The sequence below is a fragment of the Hydra vulgaris genome, chromosome 02, assembly GCF_038396675.1.
Source record: "Hydra vulgaris chromosome 02, alternate assembly HydraT2T_AEP".
Lineage (NCBI taxonomy): Eukaryota > Metazoa > Cnidaria > Hydrozoa > Anthoathecata > Hydridae > Hydra > Hydra vulgaris.
In genome coordinates this window covers 38992628-39019025 of record NC_088921.1, presented here as the reverse complement: position 1 = coordinate 39019025, position 26398 = coordinate 38992628, and the positions used below count along the sequence as shown (strand labels likewise).

General features: G+C 25.9%; 1 protein-coding gene across 1 annotated transcript in view; it reads right to left on the bottom strand.

Moving 5' to 3' along the window:
• Positions 1–358: 358 nt before the first annotated feature.
• Positions 359–26398, bottom strand: part of LOC100213762 (choline transporter-like protein 4) — a 49597-nt gene continuing 23557 nt past the window's right edge. The window contains exons 12-27 of the mRNA XM_065790825.1: positions 26025–26075; positions 25889–25950; positions 25611–25733; positions 25268–25367; positions 24748–24919; positions 18260–18330; positions 16616–16745; positions 16479–16525; positions 14761–14855; positions 14632–14674; positions 14262–14331; positions 14116–14189; positions 8616–8686; positions 8448–8512; positions 900–984; positions 359–796 (exon numbers count right to left, since the gene is read on the bottom strand). Of these exons, the coding sequence (XP_065646897.1) occupies positions 687–796; positions 900–984; positions 8448–8512; positions 8616–8686; positions 14116–14189; positions 14262–14331; positions 14632–14674; positions 14761–14855; positions 16479–16525; positions 16616–16745; positions 18260–18330; positions 24748–24919; positions 25268–25367; positions 25611–25733; positions 25889–25950; positions 26025–26075 (1369 nt within the window). The 3' untranslated portion in view covers positions 359–686. The remainder of the gene's footprint in view (positions 797–899; positions 985–8447; positions 8513–8615; positions 8687–14115; positions 14190–14261; positions 14332–14631; positions 14675–14760; positions 14856–16478; positions 16526–16615; positions 16746–18259; positions 18331–24747; positions 24920–25267; positions 25368–25610; positions 25734–25888; positions 25951–26024; positions 26076–26398) is intronic.

The following is a 26398-nucleotide window of genomic DNA, read 5'->3' as shown; positions in this document are numbered from 1 at the left end:
CATATCGAAAGTTACATTGATTTTTATTATTTACATTCATCGACTGATAAAGAGATAGGCGCAGTGAGTGTACATACATCGACTGATTAAGGGATAGACGCAGTGGAGTGCACATACATCGATTAAGGGTTGCATTTAGGCATGCATTTTTTAAATAAAAGGAAAAAAAACCAACCAATCAGAAATCACTGCCGTGACTTTAAGAAAAAAATTAAAGCGACGGTACCATTGCGCTAGACAGCGATTTTATTAACTGAAAAAGGAAAATGCATATTACAAAAAACTTAAAAACATTAAAACAAAAAAGTCAAAAGGGGTAGTAAAAAGGGGTAAAAAAGCGGAAATAATTAGAGAGGGGTATGCAAAACAAAAAACTTTTTATATTAATTAGTCATAACTATGAATACAAAATCGCAAATATAAATCAATTATTTACTATTAAAAATTTAATATTTAATAAATTACACATATCAAACAGCTGTAAAAACAATAAATATTTTAAGTAATTTCGTTTGTCATGTCAAACGTTTCATTTCCACACATTCCCTACACATAAAATTATCTGGTTAACAAATTTCTTACACATACAAAACTGAGGTATTACAAAACTTCCCAATTGAAGTATAAAATATAATCAATAGCTTTTAATAAAAAAATTGTCGTAGTCAACTCTCACACCAAGTAGTTTATTTTTCATCAATCGCCTTTTTATTTTTTTTATTTAATATTTTCATCAGCTTTTTTGACATATAATATGGCTTATCAGGTGATCCATCATGTCTCTCGCAGTCTTCCACTATGTTTAAATTTTTAATTTAATAAAACGTAATCAAAAGCATCACATTAATCTAATAAAAAATAAATTAATAAAGTAAAGAAAACAATGGAAATAAACTTACGAAAACAAAGAAATATTGTGTTGATAGCCATTTCATAGACTCCAAAAAAAGCTGTGGAAACAACCCACGCTCCAACGGTTATAATCTAAATTAGAAATAATAAAAGCATACATTAAACCTCTGTAAAAACACCGACAACCATTACAAAATATCCATTCAAAAAATGTGTTAAGAAAAATTTTAAAAAATATATATTTTTAAACTTTCTTATTTCAGTAGAAATATTTTCACAATTATTTATACACTACACTTACTACATTATAATTTACTGTAAATAAAAAATAAAACAATTTATTTCTCATCAAGTAGAATTAAAAATCAACGTTGTTATTAAAGTAAAAAACAGTAGACACTAGATAACTGGTACTGAGTCTCGGTTTATCATCTAGTATCGGGGCGATACCTTACAATATCAGTAAGGAGATCACTCGATACTGGTATCAAATGTATTGGTTACGTTGTCATCGTTTGGTACCGATAGTATCATTTGGTACCGCAGCTCGAGCCTTCACGAGAGCTTGTATTTTATTTTTATAAACGATTAGTAATTTGAAATAGTAAATCTATATAGTAACTGAGTAGGGGAAAGTGGAGAAAAGTGGAACAATAAATTTATATAATAACTGAGTAGGGGAGAGTGGAGAAAAGTGGAACAATAAATTTATATAATAACTGAGTAGGGGAGAGTGGAGAAAAGTGGAACAATAAATTTATATAATAACTGAGTAGGGGAGAGTGGAGAAAAGTGGAACAATAAATTTATATAATAACTGAGTAGGGGAGAGTGGAGAAAAGTGGAACAATAAATTTATATAATAACTGAGTAGGGGAGAGTGGAGAAAAGTGGAACAATAAATTTATATAATAACTGAGTAGGGGAGAGTGGAGAAAAGTGGAACAATAAATTTATATAATAACTGAGTAGGGGAGAGTGGAGAAAAGTGGAACAATAAATTTATATAATAACTGAGTAGGGGAGAGTGGAGAAAAGTGGAACAATAAATTTATATAATAACTGAGTAGGGGAGAGTGGAGAAAAGTGGAACAATAAATTTATATAATAACTGAGTAGGGGAGAGTGGAGAAAAGTGGAACAATAAATTTATATAATAACTGAGTAGGGGAAAGTGGAGAAAAGTGGAATAAATTAAATATCTAGAATAGTTTTAATTTTTTTTTTTATATAATGTTTATATAATATAATAATATATTATTTTTATATAATGTATGTTCTGCACCAAACACGTTTTAACAAACATATCATTTCGGGTACTGATTTCATACCCTAAAATTGACAGTAGGTTATAACAAAGTATATATATATTTTTGATTTTAGACGTCAGTGCCATTGGGTTAAAGTGGTAATAAACCGATTCTGATGGTATCAACAGTATATAAGCGATACCACATAATACGTGACCGTCGTTCTCCGTATCGACTTACACGATACCGATTATCTAGTGTCTAATAGACAGTATTTTAATTCACGCAAACTATCTCAATGAAAATTTAAAGCTTGCAGGACTTATTAATGGTACTACTAAAGTTTTTAATTCCCTAACCAATCCCCCCCCCCATCCCCATTTTTACTTTTAAACTGATTACGATAGAGAATTTTGTGATTTAGAAAAATATGAAAACATAAGTCCTAAAGTTAAGTAAAAAGCGTTTTAAGTGAGCCTATAAGTAAAAAAAAATCCCATTGCAACGCTAACATTCTTTATTTTTAAATAACGTACGTAACGTAACGTATTTGTTATCTTTCACAAATTGTTATAAAAGTACAGGTTTCTATTACCACTACTATTGCAGTTAGAAATTAAAGTTTTAAAAAAAGTGTTCTTAAAAAATATTTGTACAGGCTTTTTGATTTTTTTATGAACATGAAATAAATTTTTAAAAACATTTATCAACGTCTTAGAAAACGATCACAATTTTACCATTTAAAAAAAAAACTCTATTAATAATAATATGAAAAATTACTAACCCAAGGCCTATTTCGAAACATAACACCCCAAACCTTTTATTTGTTTATTCTTTATATGCATTAGGTTGCATAGACTAGTTAATTTTTTTTTATGAAGTTACAAATAATGACTTGGTCATCATGACCCAAATTTGTTTGTAAACTCCAGATACCTTGTAACCTGATGAAGCATGAAATGATTCTAACACTTGCTCCAAAGCCCGAAAAAAAACTCTTTAAAACTTTTTCGTAGAGTCTGGGAAGGTTTTTGCTAGGTTATTCACCTTGATTGTTAGCAATAAATTCAGTGCTTAATAACTACATTAGCAGTCTAAATCTAAATTTAGATGAATTTGTATACATCTAACACAGATTGCAGGAGGAAGATATTCTTCAAATTTTTAATTCTTGCAAGATTTAAGCCTCTTCTAGCTGGCACCATATCTTAACCTATTTGAAAGCAAAACAAACAAACTTAAGCACAAATTTTCGTGTGTGATCAAGCATTGTTTACCATTTTAATAAAAAGAACAAAGAAATATATAAAACATGAATACTTGAATAGGGGTCGCCCAAAAATTACATCACACAATTTTTGACAATTTCAGAACCCTCCCTAGTAACAAATCACTATGCTTTATTGACCCCCACCTCTATAAAACTACACAACAAATTTGTACCCCCTTCCCCCTCCTCTAAAACTTTTGGTTGTTGTTTTAAATGCAATTATTAATTTTCTTAGCTACTTATATTTATCTTATGAATACAATATGAAATTAATAAATATAAATTTTAATTATTATTATTTAATATTTTCTTTAATTCTTTGAAAGTCATTATTTGTACACGCGTACAAATATACTAATACAGTCCACATAAATACTAATACGAAAATGTTTAAATACTTTATTTTTTGGTGACACAATATGTTGGTGCAGAGCTGTGGATCAATTCTACATAATTTGAGGCACAGCTAACAAGGGTTAGGACTCTCTATAAGTGTGCAAAGTTTTAAATTTAAATTTTTTTTTGTATTTTAAGGGAACATGTTTTTGTATTTTGATGTATCTGAAAGTTGTTTTATATATGTTCTAACTATTATCATCATTTAATTATAACTATATTTATTTATCAGTTATATATTTTATAGTTTCACGCAATAATAATCAATCGTACATAATCACTTCATATCATATCCTAATAAGAAACATTAGTTATTTTTTCAACTTCTGTTAATACAATTTAAAATTAACTGATAAGTCTTTAACAAACATAAAAAAAACACCTTTTTAAAATTTAATTACATAATCAAAACTGTGAATCTAATAAAAAGTAATGCAAAAAGCAAGCATTGTCTTTTAAAGTATAAAGTTTTTAAGTATAAAGGTTTTGAAGAGCAGACCTATATATGCAGTCGGATGATGGAGGTTGAAATAATGTATTTTTTAAACAAAGGTTTTTAAACCCAGGTCTTTCAACTAAGATAAATGGTTTAAGATCTAAACATACTAGCAGACAAAGACTTCTATTAAATTCAAATTGACTTTGTGCCGGCTTGTTTTGTTTTACAGTTTAAACCTAATTGGTAATTTTTGAACTGATTGGTTGCTCAAAATTTCTCCCATGTTTAAAAACAGCATGGTTCAGATAGTTACGGATCAGAAACAAGACATAAGTCAAGTAGAGAAGGTAAATGATATGGGTTGTCTGGAAAGCAAAAAAGTTGACTATTTGAATTAGGGATTGAGAAAGGCAAAAGTTGCAGGCTTTAATACCTGCAAAGTCACTGACACTAGAGCTAAGCCATTCAGTGTGATGAGCATTAAAGTCACCAACAACAACAATATTGACTGATGGATAAAGAGAGAGGGTCAATATGATCAGAAATAACATCAAAAAGAGTGCAGTCTTGAGATGAAGGAGAGCGATATAGAAACAAAGAGAAAGGTGATAGTGAAGTGGTGCTAAACGAAAGCACATAAAAGAGTAGTCTGTGGATTCAAACCTAGTTTCCTGACAAATGGGTGAATTCTTACAATTGTAAATGCCCAGACCAAGCATGTGACTATTGGAGTCTTTACAAATTAAAGGAAGATAACCATCAACATTAAGATAACAAGATTAGACAGCTGAACTCAAATTAGTCTCACAAAGAGCAAATAGGTCTGGTGAACTTTGCAAGAGATAAGACTCAACAGAAGAAAAGTTACTTCGAAGACCACGAATATTAGTGAATGATAGGTTTAGAGAACTTGGTGATGACGATAGTTTTTTGTGTTTTATGGTTTTAGTTCTTATTTCATTTTTAAATTTGTTAAAGAACTTGACTCAAAGCATAGATAGTACTCAGTACACTGTTTAATAGCCCAAGCAATTGCCATATTACTATTAATAAACCCTAAGCCATAAAAAAGTGCTCCAAGTATGGCCTTGGCAATGCACACCAAAAGTACAAACAGGGACACCATCCATGCGCAACATAGCATTGTTTATACTTTGATATTTTTCAGCTGTTGATGAATTAGCCTCTGAGAGCTACCACAGAGTTCAGGAAACCTGAGTACCAGCTGGTCTCAGAACCATAAAACTGAGTTTTAGAGCTGTACCCTCATAAAGAAATAATAAAATGAGTTGCCTAGTCATAATTACAGAGACACAAGCAAAACCCATGCATTGAGTCAAGAAAATCCACCATTCAACATCCTAAACTGGAAACAATGTATTAAAAATATATCTGTGCCAGCCTAATAGATAAAGAAGGGGTGTGAGGCTGGTCAACAGACAGAATCTGTTTACCCCTTAAGTCTTTGCCTAGGAGGCCTTCTACAAAACAGTAGCCAGATGCATTTATCATCTGCCCGAGATGAGTATTTTTATCGAGACACCATTTCTAGCCTTTACTCAACCAAGAGCCCCAAGGCAGGGGGGGGGTAGCCTTTGCCTAAAAAGGTGTATCCTATAAGGCAGCAGGAAATGAAGCAGATTGTACTGGGTTACATGTTACCAGTAGCAGGATAACCTGATCTGACTATATATATATATATATATATATATATATATATATATATATATATATATATATATATATATATATATATATATATATATATATATATATAAAGGCTTGTGTTGTAAAAAATATTGACCTTTACTTGGGTTAGATATCTTCATTTCTAATTTCACACAAGCATTTTTTATATATATAAAGTTAATAAAGTTGATACTTTTTATAATATAGTTATAATATACAATCTATTGGTTTCGGACTGCAAGTGACGCATTAAAATTATTAGTTGGGATTTACGGCATTGCCAAATATATAACAATAACAAAAAAATGGAATATTATAAACTAACTTAACAATAAAGTGATATAAGTAATTAATTATTTATTTAGTTATGCTGTTGGATATGTCACTACTTATTTTCATAGTTTGCTAAAGATTTCATGACTGGCTGAAAATAAATCAAATTTTGTCAACGGCTAGCGGCTCGTGGGTCTATGTCGCAGTGCAGATTATATTAAAATTATAACATTTTATGCTAATGCGTATTAACATTTTAACTATTGTTGTTTAATAATTATTATAATATTATTTTTATTTAATAATTATATTATTATTAATACTATCATTAAATTATTATTGGAAGATATATTGGCTATATCATTGACTCATAATGCCATGGCCGTGTATATTATGCAACTAAAATTTAAATCAATTTATAAAATGTCAATTCTAATAAAAATTATGTCAATTTAAAAAGCCAATTCCAATTCCCCCAGTCGAGTGTTTTATGCTAAGCACTCCTTTAATAAATAGAAAGGATTTTCTAGATTTGAAACTTGAAAAAAATAAAATAAAATGTTGCATCACAAAACTGAATACCCCCTCCACCTTGTAACAAATCATCACAAAATTGCTAACCAATCCCTCTTCCCCCTCCCTATCACATAATTTAACTGGCAGAGAACTCCATAGAAAAAAAACTTTATCACAAAAACTAGAACTTTATCACAAAAACACCATGTTACAAACTGCAGCATAGATAAAATATAACTAAAAAATGTAATAAAAGTTATAGTTATGTAATCAGTAAGAGTTACTTCATTGCTTAGCTTTTTCAGCAACATAACGTGAACAGACAAATCCTACATTTTAATATCATTTCATTGAATGTGTCCAGTATCCTTCCATTCTTTCCTCCTTTACCTCTTGGCTTTTAAAAAACAAATCATTGCTATGTAGCACTGGGAACTTAATAAGTAACAAAAAGATTTTTTGTTGCCAAATAAAGTATTTTCTAAAAAAAGTCGAAAGTAAGAAGCTGATACAATAACACAAAATGAAAATCAATCAATTATGCACTTTGTTGAAACACCATCTTGAAAAGAAAATGCCACCTTTAAGTTTTCTGGCATATACTTATCAACTTGTTCCAGTGAAAGGAACACTTCCCAATGAAAAATATAGAAAATTTATCTATGTTATTAAAAACCATATGATGAAGATTTTGATATTTTGAATAACCAAGATGTGTGAAAAGTTGTAAACCTATTTTTTTGCCACACTAAAAAATATATAATTGATCTTCTGCGTTGAATTTTGGTTTTGGACCAGATTTTTCCTCATTGACTAAAACATTAATATTTTTGAATAGCAATAAGATGTTTAATATTTTCTCTATTTTTTCCTGGATTTTCTCTTTCCAGGAAAAGACCTTTTTCTTTACACAAATTTACTTTTAAAATTTGAAAATAGATGGATTGCTCCCTTTTTAAGAGTTTTTCTGCCAATACTTGTTGATAATTGAATATCTTCAACTTTAAAATGAAGCTCACATGCTAACGTTACTCTTTTATAATGAAATTGTCATTACCCCCTTTTCTTCTAAACTGAGACATAATTTTAGACCATTTATTACAAATAAGAAGTGTCTTTAGAAATTTCAAATAATCCAATGCCTGTCTTGTTTGAATCATAAAATGCACTTTTGCATTGTGGAATACATAAATAAGCACCACAGTCTTCAAAATCCAGCTTTTTAACTTTTTTTAATGTACAGGCAAAATGTACGGACGAAATATCAATCAACGACTGGTACATATCTAGAACCAGTAATATTTTATATTTTTTAGATGTGAATTTGTATCCTGGCTCCAATGCACATAAAAGACATTTAAATGCAGTTATTATTAGAATGCAGTTGATTAGTATTATGTACACAGTAACTTATCATTACAAATTATTTAGTACTATAAATGCAATACATTATTAAAAAACAGAGGTTGTTTATACTAAAATAAAAAATTGAATTTGACTCAATAAAAATTTCAATCATAAACTAATAAAACTTTAAAGTCTTAAATATCTCTATATATCAGTTTTTAGCTTTATAAGATTTTTAGTATATTTAGGCATCTTTTCTTTTTTTATTAATACTAATTTTCATTAATAAAAAAATGAGTATAACAAAGCAAATTTATTGTACATCAAAACAATTTTAAAAATCACAGGTCAAATAAAATATACAGGTCAACACTACCAGTAGGTTAAAAATCAAAATTAAAACTGTAATACATACCACTATTGGAGTAAAATAGTAATTCATATTTTTTTCTTTGTGAAAAAAGTAAAAACTTGCAATTCCTGAAAAAAAAGGTTGCTCTATTAAACTTGAAGCTTTTGTTGAAAAAAATATATTTAAAAAATTATTTTTTAAGTCATTTAGAAAATTAAAAATCATTAATACCCATCCCAGCAGTTATTGACAACTTTCCAATGAAAAGTAAAAAATCTGTTACTTTGTCTAAAACTGCTACCCTGTAAAAGAAGAAAAACTGGTAACAATTAAAAATATAGAAATGATTGGCTACAAAAAATTGTCAAAATCTATTTTATATGTGCTATATTTGATTTTTTTTAATGTTTGATTTAAATTAATTGGCCCCAGAAGAGACTACTACAATTAAGGAGGCTACATTTTTTAATTTTTTTAAACATTTTTCATTTTATTTATCTTTATTTACATCTCTATTAAGCCAATAATCCAAAACACAAACTAAAGTCGCTATGTGTAGAAACAGTTTGAATGCAGTACTTGCAGAGACACAGGGTAGATTTGAACCTCAAAACTTTTAATTGTCAGTAGAGTGTTTTGCCACTAGACTACTATCAAGTTATTATATTGTTAAAAAATAATTAATAGTATCTAGGTGAGTGTAAAAAATAATTCAGAAGGTTTTTCAGTTGCATGATATGCATAAACATTTTAAATTTTGTAAGCAACAAATATCAAATTCAGGATTCAACATTAAATTTATATTACTTCATAAAAGTTACATTAACTTTTGGCTCACAATCAAGAGGTTCAAGTCTACCCTATGCCACTGCAAGTATTGTAATAAACCTGTTTCTCCGTCCATCAGTCTTGTTTAACTTGTTCATGTTTCAGAGTTGAGAGAGATTGAGAGAGATAAACAAATAAAAAATAAAAAATAAAAAAAATTAAAAAAAATAAAAACAATGAATAACCTCCTTGACTGTAGTGTTTTCCTCAGAGCCTTGGGAGGTGAATTAAATCAAAAATTAAATTTTTTTTTTAATGTTCCTGTTACAAAGTTGCATTAAAAATTTAAACAAGACCAAGGTGCTACAAAAGGAGGTTATATTGTACAATAGCTTGTACAAAAGTTTAAAACAATATAAACTATGCCATTGAAGAATTAAATAAGAATATAATTAATATGGAGACAATTTTTTTGACAACTGCAGTTCCAAATGGTGAGAATATAAATAAAACCAAGCATATTTTTATAACCAATAATTACAAGAAACAAGGTTGAGCAGATATTTAAATTGCAATCCACAAATCTCACTAAGAACATCAGAAAATCAAGATCCCCTGTTTTCTTTTTATCTATTCAAATCTTTGAATCTGTTGAATGTATCCGATATCCGTAAACTAATTTTTTTAAATTTCTAATCAAATATTCGTTAAACATAAATGATATTGTATTTTCACATTAAAAATTATAGTCTTTAATTATGCGTAAATGCCATTATCTTTTAACGAAATTAAACATAACTTATATACAAACTAAACTCCCTTGATATTTACAATTATGTCTTTATATATATACAACTATATAAAAATACAATAATATGGGAAAGCAGAATAGTATTGAAAAAAATTGCTTGAAAATTAATATTGAAATTTTTTTGATCAAAACAATTTTTTTGGATTAATATAGAAAATTAATTTTAAAGAATTGATTCAAAAAAAAAAAAAGGAAACTCATTATCTACCTCTTTGATAGTTTTTCAATACTATTCCTTGGATTTAGGAATAGTATTGAAAAACTAACAAAGAGGTAGAGCATGGGAAGAGCGTTGCTACATGGACTGACAAATAGGTATAACATGCTAGGAGTGCTGCTACATCAACCAAGGATTTGGTTTGGGCAGGCAGTCCATCAATCAAAAAAAAAAAGAATCATAATCATCAATTTTTGACATTACTCAATTTTTAATTTTTTCGATGTTAATAATTTTCTTCTGATTTCAATCCTTTTAGGATTTTCGATACTATTTTTTTTTCCACAATTTTGATTTTATTCTCTATTTCGATATTAATCCAGATATTAGTCCCTTTTTGAATTTGTTCAGTTTGGCTGTTTTCGATACTGTTACTACTACCCGTAATTATATCGTGATGCTAATTGGTAATCTGTTATAAGAACATCATGCGTAACTCATAATGACTTTCTATAGTAACAAAGTTTAACTACTTTTAATGACTTTTCTATGAAACAATGTTTGTATATTATAGATATTAATTAAACTTTAAAAATTGATTGCTGATGAAATATTATTCAAGAGCATTGCTTGTTGAAGTTTTTTGTTTTATCTCTTCAATCATTTTTTGAAATGAATCATTTGTTGAAGTGAATTGTGTTCAATACTTTGTTTAAATCAACCTTACAAATTTATTTGTATCAACAAAACATAACGGTAAATAGTTCTTTCAGTTAGTTTTAATTTATCCTTTCAAAATTAAAGTCTCTTATTTTAGCCCATCTAGATGAGTTCCAAAAAAACATCAAAAATATGGGAGCATTTTAACCAAATTTCTAATATAAAAACAGAATGTAAAGTATGCAAAACAAAAATTTTAAACAGCAACGGCTATACTGGTGCAATGATTAATAACATAAAAACAATTCATGGAATTATGCTAAGTAATTCAAGCCATGAAGATTAAAAAAAAAAGTTTGATATCATGACACGTTGTAGAACAAAAAGAACTAAACTAGCTGTTAGCCAACAAATATGAAAATGATGAAAATATGAAAAATCAAATATCATTCAACTTATTAATAAAATCTAAGGAGAAAAAAAGGCCTAACTAAGTACAATATTAATTGAAAAGCTGATGAGTAGTAGAAGATTCAGTATTACAGTAGAAAAAATGGAATTCACATGAAACGCTATGTTAATATCAATTTACCTGATGATATTGAAAGAGAACCGTATAATATCGAATTTGTGAGAATTTTTGGATCTTGTTCTGCATCTGACTTAATTTATCTAGTTAAAACTCATTTAGAAAACTTTAACATTTCTTTTGAGAAAGATATTATTGCGCCAACTTGTGATGGTGGGCCTATAATGATTAGGTATGGTAGAGAGGGCCCAGGAATTTTAAAAATTATGTTTTAACTATGGCATTTAACTGTTTGCGACACACTTTATAATTAAAACAAATATTTGAATTAAAAACATATAAAAAACAATTTATACAGTGATGATAATAATAATGCAATATTGAAAAAAGATGATATTGATAACAATAGAGAAGATTGTTATAAATATCAAGATGAAGCTAATAATGCTAGTCTGTCGAACGAATATTCAATATTTATTGAATACCAATATCAAGAAAACATCAAAAACATACATAAAATTGTCTGTTTGTTTTTTTTAGAAAATTAACAGTTAGAAATCATATTTTGCAAGAGAAGATCAAATTTAGGCAAAGAGAACAATTTTTTTGGACAATTCTTAGAGCTCACAGAAGCTAGAGAAGCATAATTTTTAAAGCTCAAATGCAAAAACTAGAACTCATAACTGATATGGTTGAGCGTTTTATAAAAATTCAAGAGCATAAAACTGAATTTCTTCTTGACTTAAATAAAATTGCTGGCAGAAGTAAATTTAAACTTTTTATGTGGTTTCGTTAATGCTTTCAAACTAATAAAACTAGCTGTATAATCTCTTTAATGCACCTTGATCATCATCAGATGCAATAATTGAGTTTATGATAAACTTCGTAATGAAAGTGAAATAAGCAAAACGTTAATAGAAAATTTGAAAAGAAGAATTGCTAAATGCACAAATAAAAGTTTAACGAATCTACTGAAATCTTTGAATGATTCATCTCATATTCTATCAAAACATGAATAGCATTTGGAAAATGAAATAATGCAAAGGGTTTTTTACAATAACTTTTACAAAACAGAAAATTACAGTGAAATTGTTTCTGTTGAATAAAAACAAATGACTATAGAAGAAGAACTGGAGAAAGTTTTACCAAACTCAGTATCAAGAGAATCACAAATCAGGGATAACCAATCCCATATTATGAATATAAAACAAGAATTTACATTATTTTGCAATACTGAAAAACAACCCAAAAAATTGAAAGAACTATTTGATGCAATTTTTTAATCAACCAACATCAACCGATTCTGAGCGAATGTTTTCAATATCAGTTATTTTCTGCACCAAAATCAGTTTCTAAAATAATTTTATTCAAAATTGAATAAAGATTCATGAAAATAAAATTATTGACTGCTGATTTTATCATATTAAAAATTGTTTTGATTGATTATCAAATATCCGGCAGTTTTTCAAATCCAAAAACTGAATGCGGCATAAATATCCTGTAATTTTTATGCTTTTGGTTTTTCAAGAATTTCCTATATTACTCATTTCTGATATACTCCACAAAAAAAAGTAAAACAATAAAAAAAAGCTCCATACGCTGCATTAACATAACTTTGAAATTATGTTAATGGCATTTTGGAATTATGTTAATAGCATAACAATTTAGGAAGAACAACCTTTTTATATTTGTGACATAAAGACAAACTCAAGCTGCTTAGCTGTTTTTGAAATAGTATTAATTTAAGTTTAAAATTAACAACATATAACTTATCAATTTCGACATTTTTCAGAAACATCAAAATAAAATTAGGCAACACAAAAAAAACCTTTAGAAAAAAAAACTATAAGATAAGAAAAAAGAAACCTTAAGATAAGAAAAAAGAACACAAGAAAAAATCCTTTAAATAAATAAAAAAAGTAAGAGAATTGTTGTTTTGTTGTTATTTATCCCTTGTTATAAACTCAACTACACAGTTGGCATTTGTTTTTAAAAGTTACATCATAAATGTATTTTAAATGTCTTTTAAACGTTTTCTAAACATTCTTATGTAAAGAACATTTAAAAGACATTTAAAAAACATATAAAAGACATTTAGAATGTAACTTTTAAAACAAATGCCCATACGGTATTTACATACTGACACCATTATTTGGATTTTCAAAAAAACACCAGAAAAAGAAAATTTTATTTGTTAAGTTTTAAAAATTCCCATTACATATTAATTATTCAAATTCATTTTTAACCTAAATTTTAAGAACTTGTGCTATACTTAAATGACCTGGTTCTTATTAAAAATGTATTACTCAAACATATTTAAATATACATCACTAAATGACACATAAACTGCTTTTTAAATGATTTTCTAAAATTAATCGCAAAGCGAACTTAAAAAAGTAAATACTGACTGGCAAAACTTAGCTTAAATGCTATAGGTGTTTTAAAAAGCAATATCATATTTATTATTATTTATTTATTTATTCTTACATTTGTTTTAAATATAAAAACAATTAGAATTAAAATTTTTGAGCATCAAGTCTACTTTCAGTGAGCATTTTCTTACATATAATTATGTATGTAAATTTTTATGTATTAAAAATTCTATGAATATAATTTAGTGAAACATTAGAAAAAAAACTCTAATACAACTTTCTATTAATAGTTTTTGGCAACACACAACATAATACCCAAGTGAAACAACCAAATGGGTGTTATTGTCTGATTTAAATACTAAGTGTGTTGCTATATTCATTCTATATAAATTTGACTTTGAAAATCATATTCCGTCAAAAACTTTAATATTTACCGTAAAATATTTCTCATGAGCAGCATAAAAGCATTTTTTGCTGAAACACAGAAGTTTTTACCATAAACAGCAATCTAAATTCCAATAAAAGATAAATAAACTCTCAAAAAAAAAAAAAAAAAAAGAGACACAAAAGAAAACCTTACTTCAATATATGCATTTTTATTAAGAAATTTCAAAAATTTCTCTAAACACCAGAAGCAGCACTTTAAACATCTAAAAGATTTTAAAGGGAATACATTATATACATACATATATATATATATATATATATATATATATATATATATATATATATATATATATATATATATATATATATATATATATATATATATATATATATAGATATAGATATATAGATAGATAGATAGATATAAATATCAGCAGAATAAGGTCAGCTTATCAAAGTATTAAGATTGACAATGGAAAATGGCCATAGGCTCTTAACATATTATAAATTAAAGTAGTATGTGAATTTAACATTATATTTTTATAAATCTTGTAACAACCTACTTTAAAAGGAATTTGGTGACTGGACTTGGTTGAGCACCATGCCCTATAAAAATTTACAAAATAGTAAATATAAAGCAATATAAGAAACAATACATAAGAACTTTAAGATTTTACTCATGAAAGTCACACCTGTTAATTTATATTCAATGTATTCAAGAGCTGCACGAATAAGTTGTACAATTGCTATTATTAAAGAACCAAAAGCGAGAGATCCAGTATGATACCTATGCATAAAAAAAGTTCTTTTGTATCTTATAGAAGAAAGCAATTCAAAGTATAACATTTTCATAAAAAATACAATATATATAAATATGAATACTTAATAAATTTTCATTATAAAACAAGTTTTCTATTTTAATAGAAAAAAACTCGAAAAAACTATCAAAAATGGCTTATTAAAATAAGGCTATTTTCCTTAATTTACTACAAAATGGTTTTAAAATATATTAAGCTTCTAAAAGAATATGATTTCAGTTGAAACTTCCTCTAAGGTACATTAAGGGACAAGGACACGACATTTATAAGATTAGCTAGTTTTGTATGGGTCACACCCATGTCCTTGTACCTTAGGGGTGCTTCAACTGAAATCAAATTCTTTTAGGAGCTTAATATTTTTAAAAACCATTTTGTAGTAAATTAAGGAAAATAGCCTTATTTTAATGAGTCTTTTTTTTTGAGCCAACTCTTCTATTAAATTAGATAGTTTTATACTTTTCTATAGAACTTTCAAATTAATGAACTTTGTACAAAAAGTATTTACTAATATAGTTATTATTATTACTGATACTATTATTATAAGTTACTATCTATTATTTACTATTATTATTTACTATTTTTATACTTAAGGCAGTAAGGTTTCTTAGCCATTGTGGTGATAAATTGATTATAAAGAGAAGGAAAAATCTGATATAAAACCACCAAACAATTTGAAGGTAATGGTTGGAAAAGCTCATAAAAGCACTAAAGGCATTATTGCAATAAAAATACTCAATCCTGATCAAAATAGGTTTATGTCAAGACACCTGATTGTAAAAAATTGCTTATGCTCCTTCGTAATGTCATATTTAAATAAGAAAACATCATTATCGAAACATGTAAATTCCACACGTGTGCGAAAAGATGGACATAGAAAAAATATTATAGACCATAAGCAAAAGCATGACTTTAAAAAAGATTTCTAGGATATTTAGGTAACTTACTCAGTACAACAGCTAGTGGCCCATAATACAATTAGTTGAGAAACTGTCAACTGGGTCAAAAGGGTCAACAAAATAAAATTTATCTATTAGTTATACAAGTTAATTATAATATAAAATAATATATAATATAAATATGTATTGTAGATAACTCGTATAACAATTTTATATAATTTGTTTTGAATTATAATAGCACAATGGTGCAACCATCTGTAACCAACCAACCAACTGCTAATACAATACAATAGTCATTAGTATGAGTAGTTTTAAAATCAAATAATGTTTAAACAAGTACATGATTTAAATGAACCAGTAACCATAAGTAGTGTTCAGCTTCTAGATTTAAATGATGAGGTGCTTATAATAGGTGCATCCAATAGGTGCTTCTTCAGCAGCAGCTGAAGAAGCACCTATTGGATTTAAATTTATGAATTTTGAAATGAATTTTTATAATGCTGAACAAACTCAAACACTTTGAAGAACAAGAACAAGCAAATTACATTTTAAACAAAAAATAAACCTTTTGATAAACAAATACAAAATAGTCAATATAAAAATTGACTTTGAGTAGTTTTGTCAAAAGACTAGGAACTATAACTTTTTTAACCTAAAAAAATATTTAAATAAAATATTTGTATACTTGTATTCTACCTTAATGTTCTGCCAACAGACATCAACAGTGGTAGAGAAGGTATATCCTAAATTAAATGATTACATCTTAATTAACAGTAATAACAAACATACTACTAATCATATTTATTTAAGCACATTATTTAACTATTTTAAACCTTATTTTTGTCCCATGCCCAGTACCAGGATGCAAAGGCACCTGCTAATGAACACTGTCCAAATGCAATAATAAAATTCATAAGCCAAAACCAACCCAACAAATGAAAAACTTGTAGACGGAGTATATTACTAAAATAAAGCAAGGCACATTAAAATGTATATTAAAATGTCTAAAATGATTATTTTTGTTACAATACCAACAAACACAATATTAGCAACATTTAGTAAAAACTTTCCTTTCTTACTTTTATTTGATGACAAAGAAGAAAACTGTGAATGTAGAAAAATAAATAAGATAAAAAAACATTAAAAAAATAAGACAAGCAAAAAAAAAAATTAAAAGAAAATAGAAAGATGTTAAATACATTGAATGATAACGATTAAAGCAATTTGATAATAATCAATTTGATATTTAAAACCTAAGTAAAAAAAAATATATATATCTTTCTCCTTATTTAGTTTTTAAATTATAAAATAATGAATTCAAGAGAATGTATTTAAGGAAGGCTTGGTGTAGTTAAGGCAATTTTAAAATACTATAGCGTCTGTATGATATACGACATATTTCTGTTAAATATCAGGTCTGTGAATTATGAAAAGATGAAAAAAATTAAAATGATAAATTTTGTGCTATCATAAAATATAAATGTTTTTAGAGAAAAAAAACCAGACCGAAGATTCTATTTTTTAAAAAAAAAATCTCCTTAAAATTACAATCGCTTGTCCAAATTAGAATAAGATTTTAAATAAATACGTTTTTTAGGTGAAATGAACATCATAGTATAATAACATCATCTGTTCTGATCATTTAGTGGCAATTTTTCTTAATTATAAACTCTTTCTTGGTCAGAATTCTAGTACTTTTTGTGAAAATTGATAAAAATAATGTATTTTGACAACTATATATAATTAATATACGTCAGAACTGATTAGAACTAGGATCTATAGTGGGTTAAGGTACGTTCTCAAAAGATTTTAACTAAGTTCATTTTAACGCCAATGAGCGAAATTTATCTAAAGACTCCAAAATGGTGTTCTTTAGATAAACTATTAGGGCTAGTAAAAAGGTTTTGAAAATTATATATGAAAAAGAAAAGTTTCTTTAAATATTAAAAAAACCTGAAGCAAAAAAAATTATAACATCTAAAGCTCTTATTTGGGCATAATACACTGATAAAATCATGGCAATTTCAAATAAAAGAATTCAAATAATTTGTAAATCGCCTTAACTACACCGAGGGCTAATTATTTAACAATTAATTGATATTTAAGGAGAGGGTAACTTCAAATTCACATTTAAGGAGGGGATAAACTTTAGCAAAATAATAAATTAAATAAAATTAAACAAAATAAATATAAATATTGGCATATGCAGATTTTTTTCATCCTTTAAATTAAAGAATTACTTATGCATTATGGACTTCCTGGGTGTCTATAACTTTCTATTAAACACTGTTTAAAAACGCAACACTTTTAAAAAAGTAGTTTCTACTTTGACAGTAGATAATGTCTATGTGTCCAATATTAGAAGAAAAATGCATTAATCCAGCTGAAATTCAATAGAAATGTGCAAATGTTTTTAAAAATAATTAAGAAAAAAATTAAAATAGAAATCTAATTTTTAAAAGTACTCATCAACATACTCATTAGTGTTGTATATTACGAAACTACATGATGTCGTGTTATTTATATCAATAAATTGTTTTGCAGCACCCTAAAAAGAAAGAAGAAAAAATTCTATAAAAACATTTTAGTTAATTTTTTAGAGGTTGCAAAAGATCCTTAAACATCAGAAAGGCCTCTAATATTATCAATTTATATATATATATATATATATATATATATATATATATATATATATATATATATATATATATATATATATATGTATATATATATATATATATATATATATATATATATATATATATATATATATATATATATATACATACATATATATATAAGTATATATACACATATATATATGTATTTATATATATATATATATACATATATATATATGTATTTATATATATATATATATACACATATATATATATACACATACATATATATATATATATATATATATATATATATACATATATGTATTTATATATATATATATATATATATATATATATATATATATATATATATATATATATATATATATATATATAAAAGTGAAGGTATGTAAAGGTGACTTTTTTAACAACTTAAAAGTTATAGCTTACATCAAGAATTTCTTCTATTCTTCATAATAAAAATAATTCAATCTCGAATATATCAATAAGGGTTTATGGCCTATCCTAACACAAAATACTCTTGACTGAATGGAGTCATTCAAATCTTGTGGTAAATCTTGTAACTTAAGCATGACAGAAAAATACCACTGTCTGTGAATTTGCTTTATAAACATAACAAACTTATGTCAAATTGAAACCATGAATATAAACTTCTATTTAAAAACTTATTTATGTCATCAGACAATATTTTCTGTATATACTTTTTTCATCAGTAAGTTTTGCATGAAACTTTAAGTTATACTATTTGTGACTTACACCATTTGTGACTTATAGTCACAAATAATCTAATGGTCACTAATAAATCTTCATAAAAAGTCATTTAGTTTAGATTCCAATTTACAAAGTTCAAATATTACTTGGTATTACAAACTAGTTATACTATTACAATGTAATTATAGATTGTGTAATAATATAATAATGATGTAAAAAATTATCTTTTAGAATTTTGCAACAACTTTTGCAAGATCCCAAAAATAGATCAATAATTGTTGCAAAAGAAGCTATTGAGAGAGAAAGGCATAGCCATTATATTAAATTATTCAAAAAGACTATATATGTTCCTAAACATTATTTGCATATAAAATACTCCTACAACTTCAATTATAAGTTTTTTAAAAATAAATTAGTTTTACCTGTTAAAAAATTTGATATTTATTTTTTGGTTTTTATTTATTTTTTAGAATTTGCAAATTTTTGTCAGAACATAAGACTTTCAGAACCTTCAGGAAAACAAAAGTGATGTAATTAATCTTTGTACTAGAATTGACAAAATAAGAAAAAATTATAGTTTATATATGAATTTTAGATTTTATCACATAAAAACTGGTAAATATAAAATTTGATTTTTTAAAATTAATAAAAAAATCAACTTTTTAACGGTTTTTAATAAAAACATCTCCGAAAATAAATTTCCAAAGATGTTTTTGTAGGGTATGGTCATTATTTTATTCTGGGATTGTTTATTTTTTTTGAAGCATTGTTTCTAGCATCATAATATCAATATAAGAAGATATAAAGTATAAATATAAAACAGGACTAAATAACTTTATTTGGAACAAAAAAAAAAAATTAATTTTTGGTTAGCAGAAAAAAGTCAGTCAAACGCCAATCAAAGTCCATTTGCAAATTTTACATAATCATTTGCAAATAAATCATGCAAAAACATTGATTAGTTAAAACAGTCACATTCCAAAATAAATATACAAAATATTAGTAACTTAACTCAAAATTACTTGCAAAATTGTTAGTGTAAAGGTTAATTAATTCAATTGCACACTGATGATCCGGGCTCAAAATTACTGATTGCACATTTTAATTTTCCTTTTTTTTTTGAAATACTAGTTTATAGTTTTAATTAGTTAATTAATTGCTTATAATATAATAATTAAAAAATAATAGGAATTAATAAATAACAGTTTTTTTTTTTAATTTTATTTTTATGTGCAATTAGGTGTAAATTTATTGACTAAATCATTTAGGGGTTGGCACATTAAGGTTACATACTTTAAGTTACACATTACACATTAAGGCTACTTTGACTGATTTATCTAGCCATGGGCATGCAGCAGATTGTACATAAATTTATTGTATTGTACATAAATTTATTGTATTAGGCTGTACCCCCAGTGGGCTGTACATACATCAACCAGGGATTTTCTTTAGGGAAGAAATGTCTTTTAGGGTTTTTTTATTATAACTGTTTTTTTTTCCCCATAATAGGACAGGTTAGAGTAAACTTGCTTCATTTCAGTGTCTGATTGTTTAATAAAAAGTTTGAGTAATTGAGCTAAATTCAATTCATTTTTGATACTTTTTACGTTATCAGTTATACTATCAGTTATACTATTTACTTTCTTGTCATCATCAGAGCTATCATCAGATGGCTGAAATAATTGCTGAATGAGATTAGTAGCGAGTTTAGTAATCATATTTTTTTTAATCTTGTTGCCAAATTGGTCATCTTTATTTAACACATTCGGATTTGACAATTATTTCATTAGATGAATTAAATGAATGTTTCTTCTTTCAATTATTCTATATTCAAATATCTGTTTAACAAGTTGACTTATAGATGTATTAGCTTCATGAAGTTTTTTTCTTGTAAATTCAATTACAATTTCAGAATACAAAAGATCAGCATCTCCTTTTGAAAGAGTATTAATGGCCAATTTTAGTGGTTTTAAAGCAACACAAAGTTCATTTATGACATCAAGCTCATTTTTAGTAAGAGGAAAACCAATATTCATACCAATCAGAGCTATTTTTACTTTTGTTTGCACCTCCAAAAAACGTTCAAGCATATCAATAGTGCTGCTCCATCTTGTCAAATCAAAGTTTTTTCTTTTTAAAACTTTTTGATTATATTTGGTTGAAGCTCATCATCATTGCTCACTGGTGATCTACAAAATTTTTCTTGATGTTCAAGTTTCAATAATGGAATAGAACCTTTACTAACTTTATGAACAGTTTGAATATTATCCCCAACTTCAGTTCCATCTTCATCATCACTGTAACCTTGATCAAAACCTACAGCTTCCATACCACCATCAACAAGGTTATTATCAGAACCATGTGCATCAACTATGTTTTTTGTACTTCAATTTTGAGTACAACAATCACACATAGATGAATAGTGTGGTTGTAACATTTGATGTTCAGGTTTAGTGTCATGATCAATTTTTTTTATTAAGCTAGCTCCATCAGTAACAGAAACTACAATGCCTTTGTCCAAATTTAAATCAAATGAATTAAGCTTATCACTAATCAATTTAATAGCTTTTGCTGGCATTTTACCTTGGATTCTTATCATTCCAAGCATTTGAAATCCTTCATATGATGTAGATTTAAGTTCTTGTGGTGTAGAAGTTCATATATCTTCTGTTTTTTACTGAAGTATAGTCATCAAATATAAGACTAAATTTACATTTATCTTTAAGTTTCATTTTCAAAGAACTTATAACTTGTTTCTTGACTAACGTGAAGTATTTTATGACAAGATCACTAACGATTTGAGGACTTTGAGGGATTTGGTATCCCTGGGCACGAAATGCTGATCACAAAATTTTACTTTTAGCAATCGTGTGAAAGCTGATTCCATCAATAGCTGATAGTCGACTCAAAATTTCAGGTAGAGTTTTACGGTCATCTTTGAAAAAACTTTTAATTCGTGGTATTTTGACAGCAGGAATGTTTGCTGTAGCCTCGAGCGCAGATTAATGCCTTTAAGAATTTTAATTTTGTGTTTTGTTTTTAAATGTCTTGTGAAAGCTGTTGTTGTTGAGCCAGGTGTTTTGAGAAAAATTCTACATTTTGAGTTTACATTTTGAACTCTGTAATTCTTCAGAAAATTCGAAATATCCCCCATGCCTCATATCTTCTAGTTGTGCTTACATCATAAAACTTATCCATATTTTTCGTTTTGATAAAAACTTTTATTAGCTCTTCAACTTGGTTTAGCTGTTAAAAAATAATAATAAAGAATCTAATTTTGATATATATGCATGTTCGAATTTTTAGAGAAAAAAAGTTCGAACTTGAACCTCTTAAAAAATGATAAAAGTTCAAACTGAGAGCCCTACTTTTAATTATAATATTAACTATATTAAATTAGCAATTGGACTTTGATCGCCTTTGAGGGATTTTTCTTTGCTAACCATAAAAAGATATTGAATAAGATTTAAATAAGATATAAAAGCAGTAATGATATCTTTTATTTAAAACATTTAATCTTTATTGATTTCATGTAGACTGTTGAAACTTGCAGTTGTTTCATTTTTAATATTACATTGTATTGTATTCTTTATTTTTCTTGTTTTATCTGATGATTTATCAAATCAAAGTTTAAATCATAACTTTTAATAATAATAATAATAATAATAATAATAATAATAATAATAATAATAATAATAATAATAATAATAATAATAGTAATAAGAATATTAGTAATAATAAAAATAATAATAATAATAATAAGAATATAGTTTTATAAAAATATTTTATATCATAATTGGAAATTAAGGATTGGGTTTGAAAATTAAAATCTGATTTAGCTACTTTTTGTTTAAATAAATCCATGTTTATACTTTTCTTGATCTGTGCCTGGCATAACAACTAAAAATTTATAATAATTATCTGCAGTAAACTTCTTTAAATACAACATATTTAATGTTCAACTGATAGAGAAAACTTTTTTGGCTTTTGTATAAATTTTAAAGCATAACATATCTCCATAATTACAACATATATCCATGACAACAACATGTAACTTAAAGTGAGTGAATGGCTTGTTTATAAAATACACAAATAATTTTGATTAGGTATCTGATTATAAAGAACCAAAACCTAATTTAATCTAAAACAATATCTTAAATGAAAACCTAATCTTAAATATTAATAAATTCTCATAACATCTGATATGGTAAAACAGAAATAAAACTTCAAATTCCATTTAATATAGAGAGACTACTTGATAAAGACACAAATTTTACGAGTATTATCAGTTATCCTAAGTTTAAATAACTATAGCGAAAAAATATATATTTGTGTGTGTGTATATATAAATATATATATATATATATATATATATATATACATATATATATATATATATATATATATATATATATATATATATATATATATATATATATATATATATATGTATATATATATATATATATATATGTATATATATAATATAGAGTGTTTAGATAACAAACTGTTACCGTATTTTTGTTACATTAATTTATAAGATGTTTTCAGAAAAAAACAAGCATACACATGTACATACACATATGCATGCACACTCATATACTTCAGCAAATATATATATATATATATATATATATATATATACATAAATATATATATGTATATATATTTACATATATATATGTATATATATATGTATATTTATATATATATATATTATATATATATATATATATATATATATATATATATATATATATATATATATATATATATATATATACATATATATATATATATATATATATATATATATATATATATATATATATATATATATATATATATATATATATATATATATATATATATAAAAGCACCTATATACATACTTATGTGTATGTAAATATATGGTTACATGTGTCTGTGCATGTACGTCTATGTGGATACATGTGTGTCTGTGTGTGCATGTGTCTGTTTGTGTGGGTGCTTAAAAATGATTTTCTGTTTAAATATTTTTAAAGGGATACCAAACTGTGGAGACATGTTGTGTTTGTACCAAAGAAAATGATTTTCAAAAAATATTTAGGCTAAATTTTTTTTGATTAAAACAAAAGAAATAAATGCATACCAAGAAAAACTTTTTTATGTTTTATTCGAAGCTTGCCTTCTCTGTTTTGTAATAGGCCAAATATACACATATGTCTTCATAATATACACTACAATCTACAGGCTTGATAATTTATTCAAGTGCATTTTATTCCTAGGAGTTTTAGTATATTTATGCTATTGATTTTTTTGTTTGTTTAAAAGATCAATTTTTTTTTTCAATGACATCATGTACTAAAGCTCATAAGAATAAAACATTCTTGAATAAATTGTCAAGTCTGTAGATTGCAGCATATATATTATAAAACGGAGAAGGCCAGCTTTGACTAAAACAAAAAAGTTAGTTTTTCTTGGTACGCATTTATTCTTTTGTTTTAATCAAAAAAATTTAGCCCAAACTTTTTTTTTAATCATTATCTTTAACATGAACACATGTCTTGGCGGTTTGGGATCCCTTTAAGCTATAACAATAAATTCATAATTGAATTAAAAATTCTCACCATTGCATCACAAGCTATACCAGTAAAAGATGAGTTTTTAACTTGCTCATATTTTGCACTTGTTGAAGTAGATAAATAAATCAGAACCACAACAAACCAAGCAAATAAAATCAATTGCAAAAACCATGGTACAATAGGAAAAAACAATGTTGATGTCATTGCAGTGAGTGACCTAAAAAAATATTTAAAAATAACGAATAATAGGAGAAAAACAGAAAATATAAAGAGATAAAAAAATCCAGTTAATAAAGAAATAATTTAAAACTGAGATAAAAAAGATGTATTTTCAGAAAATCTTTTTTCTTTTCGAAAAAAAACTTTTTTTTCTTTTAGAAGAAAAAAGTTTTTTTCGAAAAGAAAAAAGCCTAAATTAAATCTTTTAGCAAGATTTTACCTCTATTTGTGAATTTTTACTGTTAAACTATTCTGTAAAATTTCTTTACTGCTAACTTTACTTATAGACAGCATTTAAATAAACAAATTATAAAATAATTTAATATCAAATAATTGTTAAATCTACCGGCTTCCTTCTTTAATAAGTTGAACAGCAATACTTATTCTTTTGCGAAGCGCTAGGAGCAATAGAATTAATACCAACAACACAAAAGCGCAAATGCAACCTAATATTTGTGGTAAACAGGAATATTGAAGTAAAAACAGCAATATTATATTATTATCAAAACTAAAATTATAGTTTCATAATAAACCTATCAATTAAAACTAATATTATAATTTCAAAATAAACCCACAAATTAAAACTAATATAATAGCTTTATAAAAAACTTGGCAATCAAAACTAATATTATAGTTTCACAACAAACCTACTAATCAAAACTAAAATTATACTTTCATAATAAACCTACCAATCACCAACCATGTTGACTTCATATTCTTGTAGCTGGTAAGGTTTGTTGTAAAAACAAAAGTGATTGAGCTTGTGTCATTTGCAGCAAGTCTTTTGTATTCCATAAAAGAGTAATAAGTAGCTAGGAAAAAAATGCAGTTTCTAATTTTTTGCTTTAAGATTGCTTTAAAATAAATATTTGTATTTAATTTTAAAAAAACTTATTAAAATTTATAAATTTCTATTAAATTAAATTACAAATTAATATCAAAAAATATATTTTACTAAGATGCATACCATAACCAGTAATTGTTAACACAAGATATATTGTCAACCAAACAATCAAGCCAGCAAACCACCTACAAATGAGAAGGTTATTAATTCAAAAAATATCTTTAGACCATACTGGGTTTAAAAACTATTAATTGGTTACCTCATTATAAAAATATATATTAATGATACAGCCATTGTAATTCCAAATGCTCTAAATAAATTAAAATTTAAAACTTATAAAATTTATATATTTACTTTTAAATCCATTTTATTATTTTTTGTTATTAACTAAACACTAAAACTTCAGTACCCAACTTATTTAGAAAGTATATATGTAATATTAGGTGGTTACAATAAAGTTTATAACAGCAATAGTAATGCTAAGTTTAGCAAAGAGAAACATTGAGCATAACAATATAATAGTTTAATAGTTAAAGTATGGAAAAATAAAAATGTATATAAATACAGTTATGGGCCAAAACTTGATCACCCTATATTTATAGTGAAAAACTGTTTTTTTACTGAATAGTATAG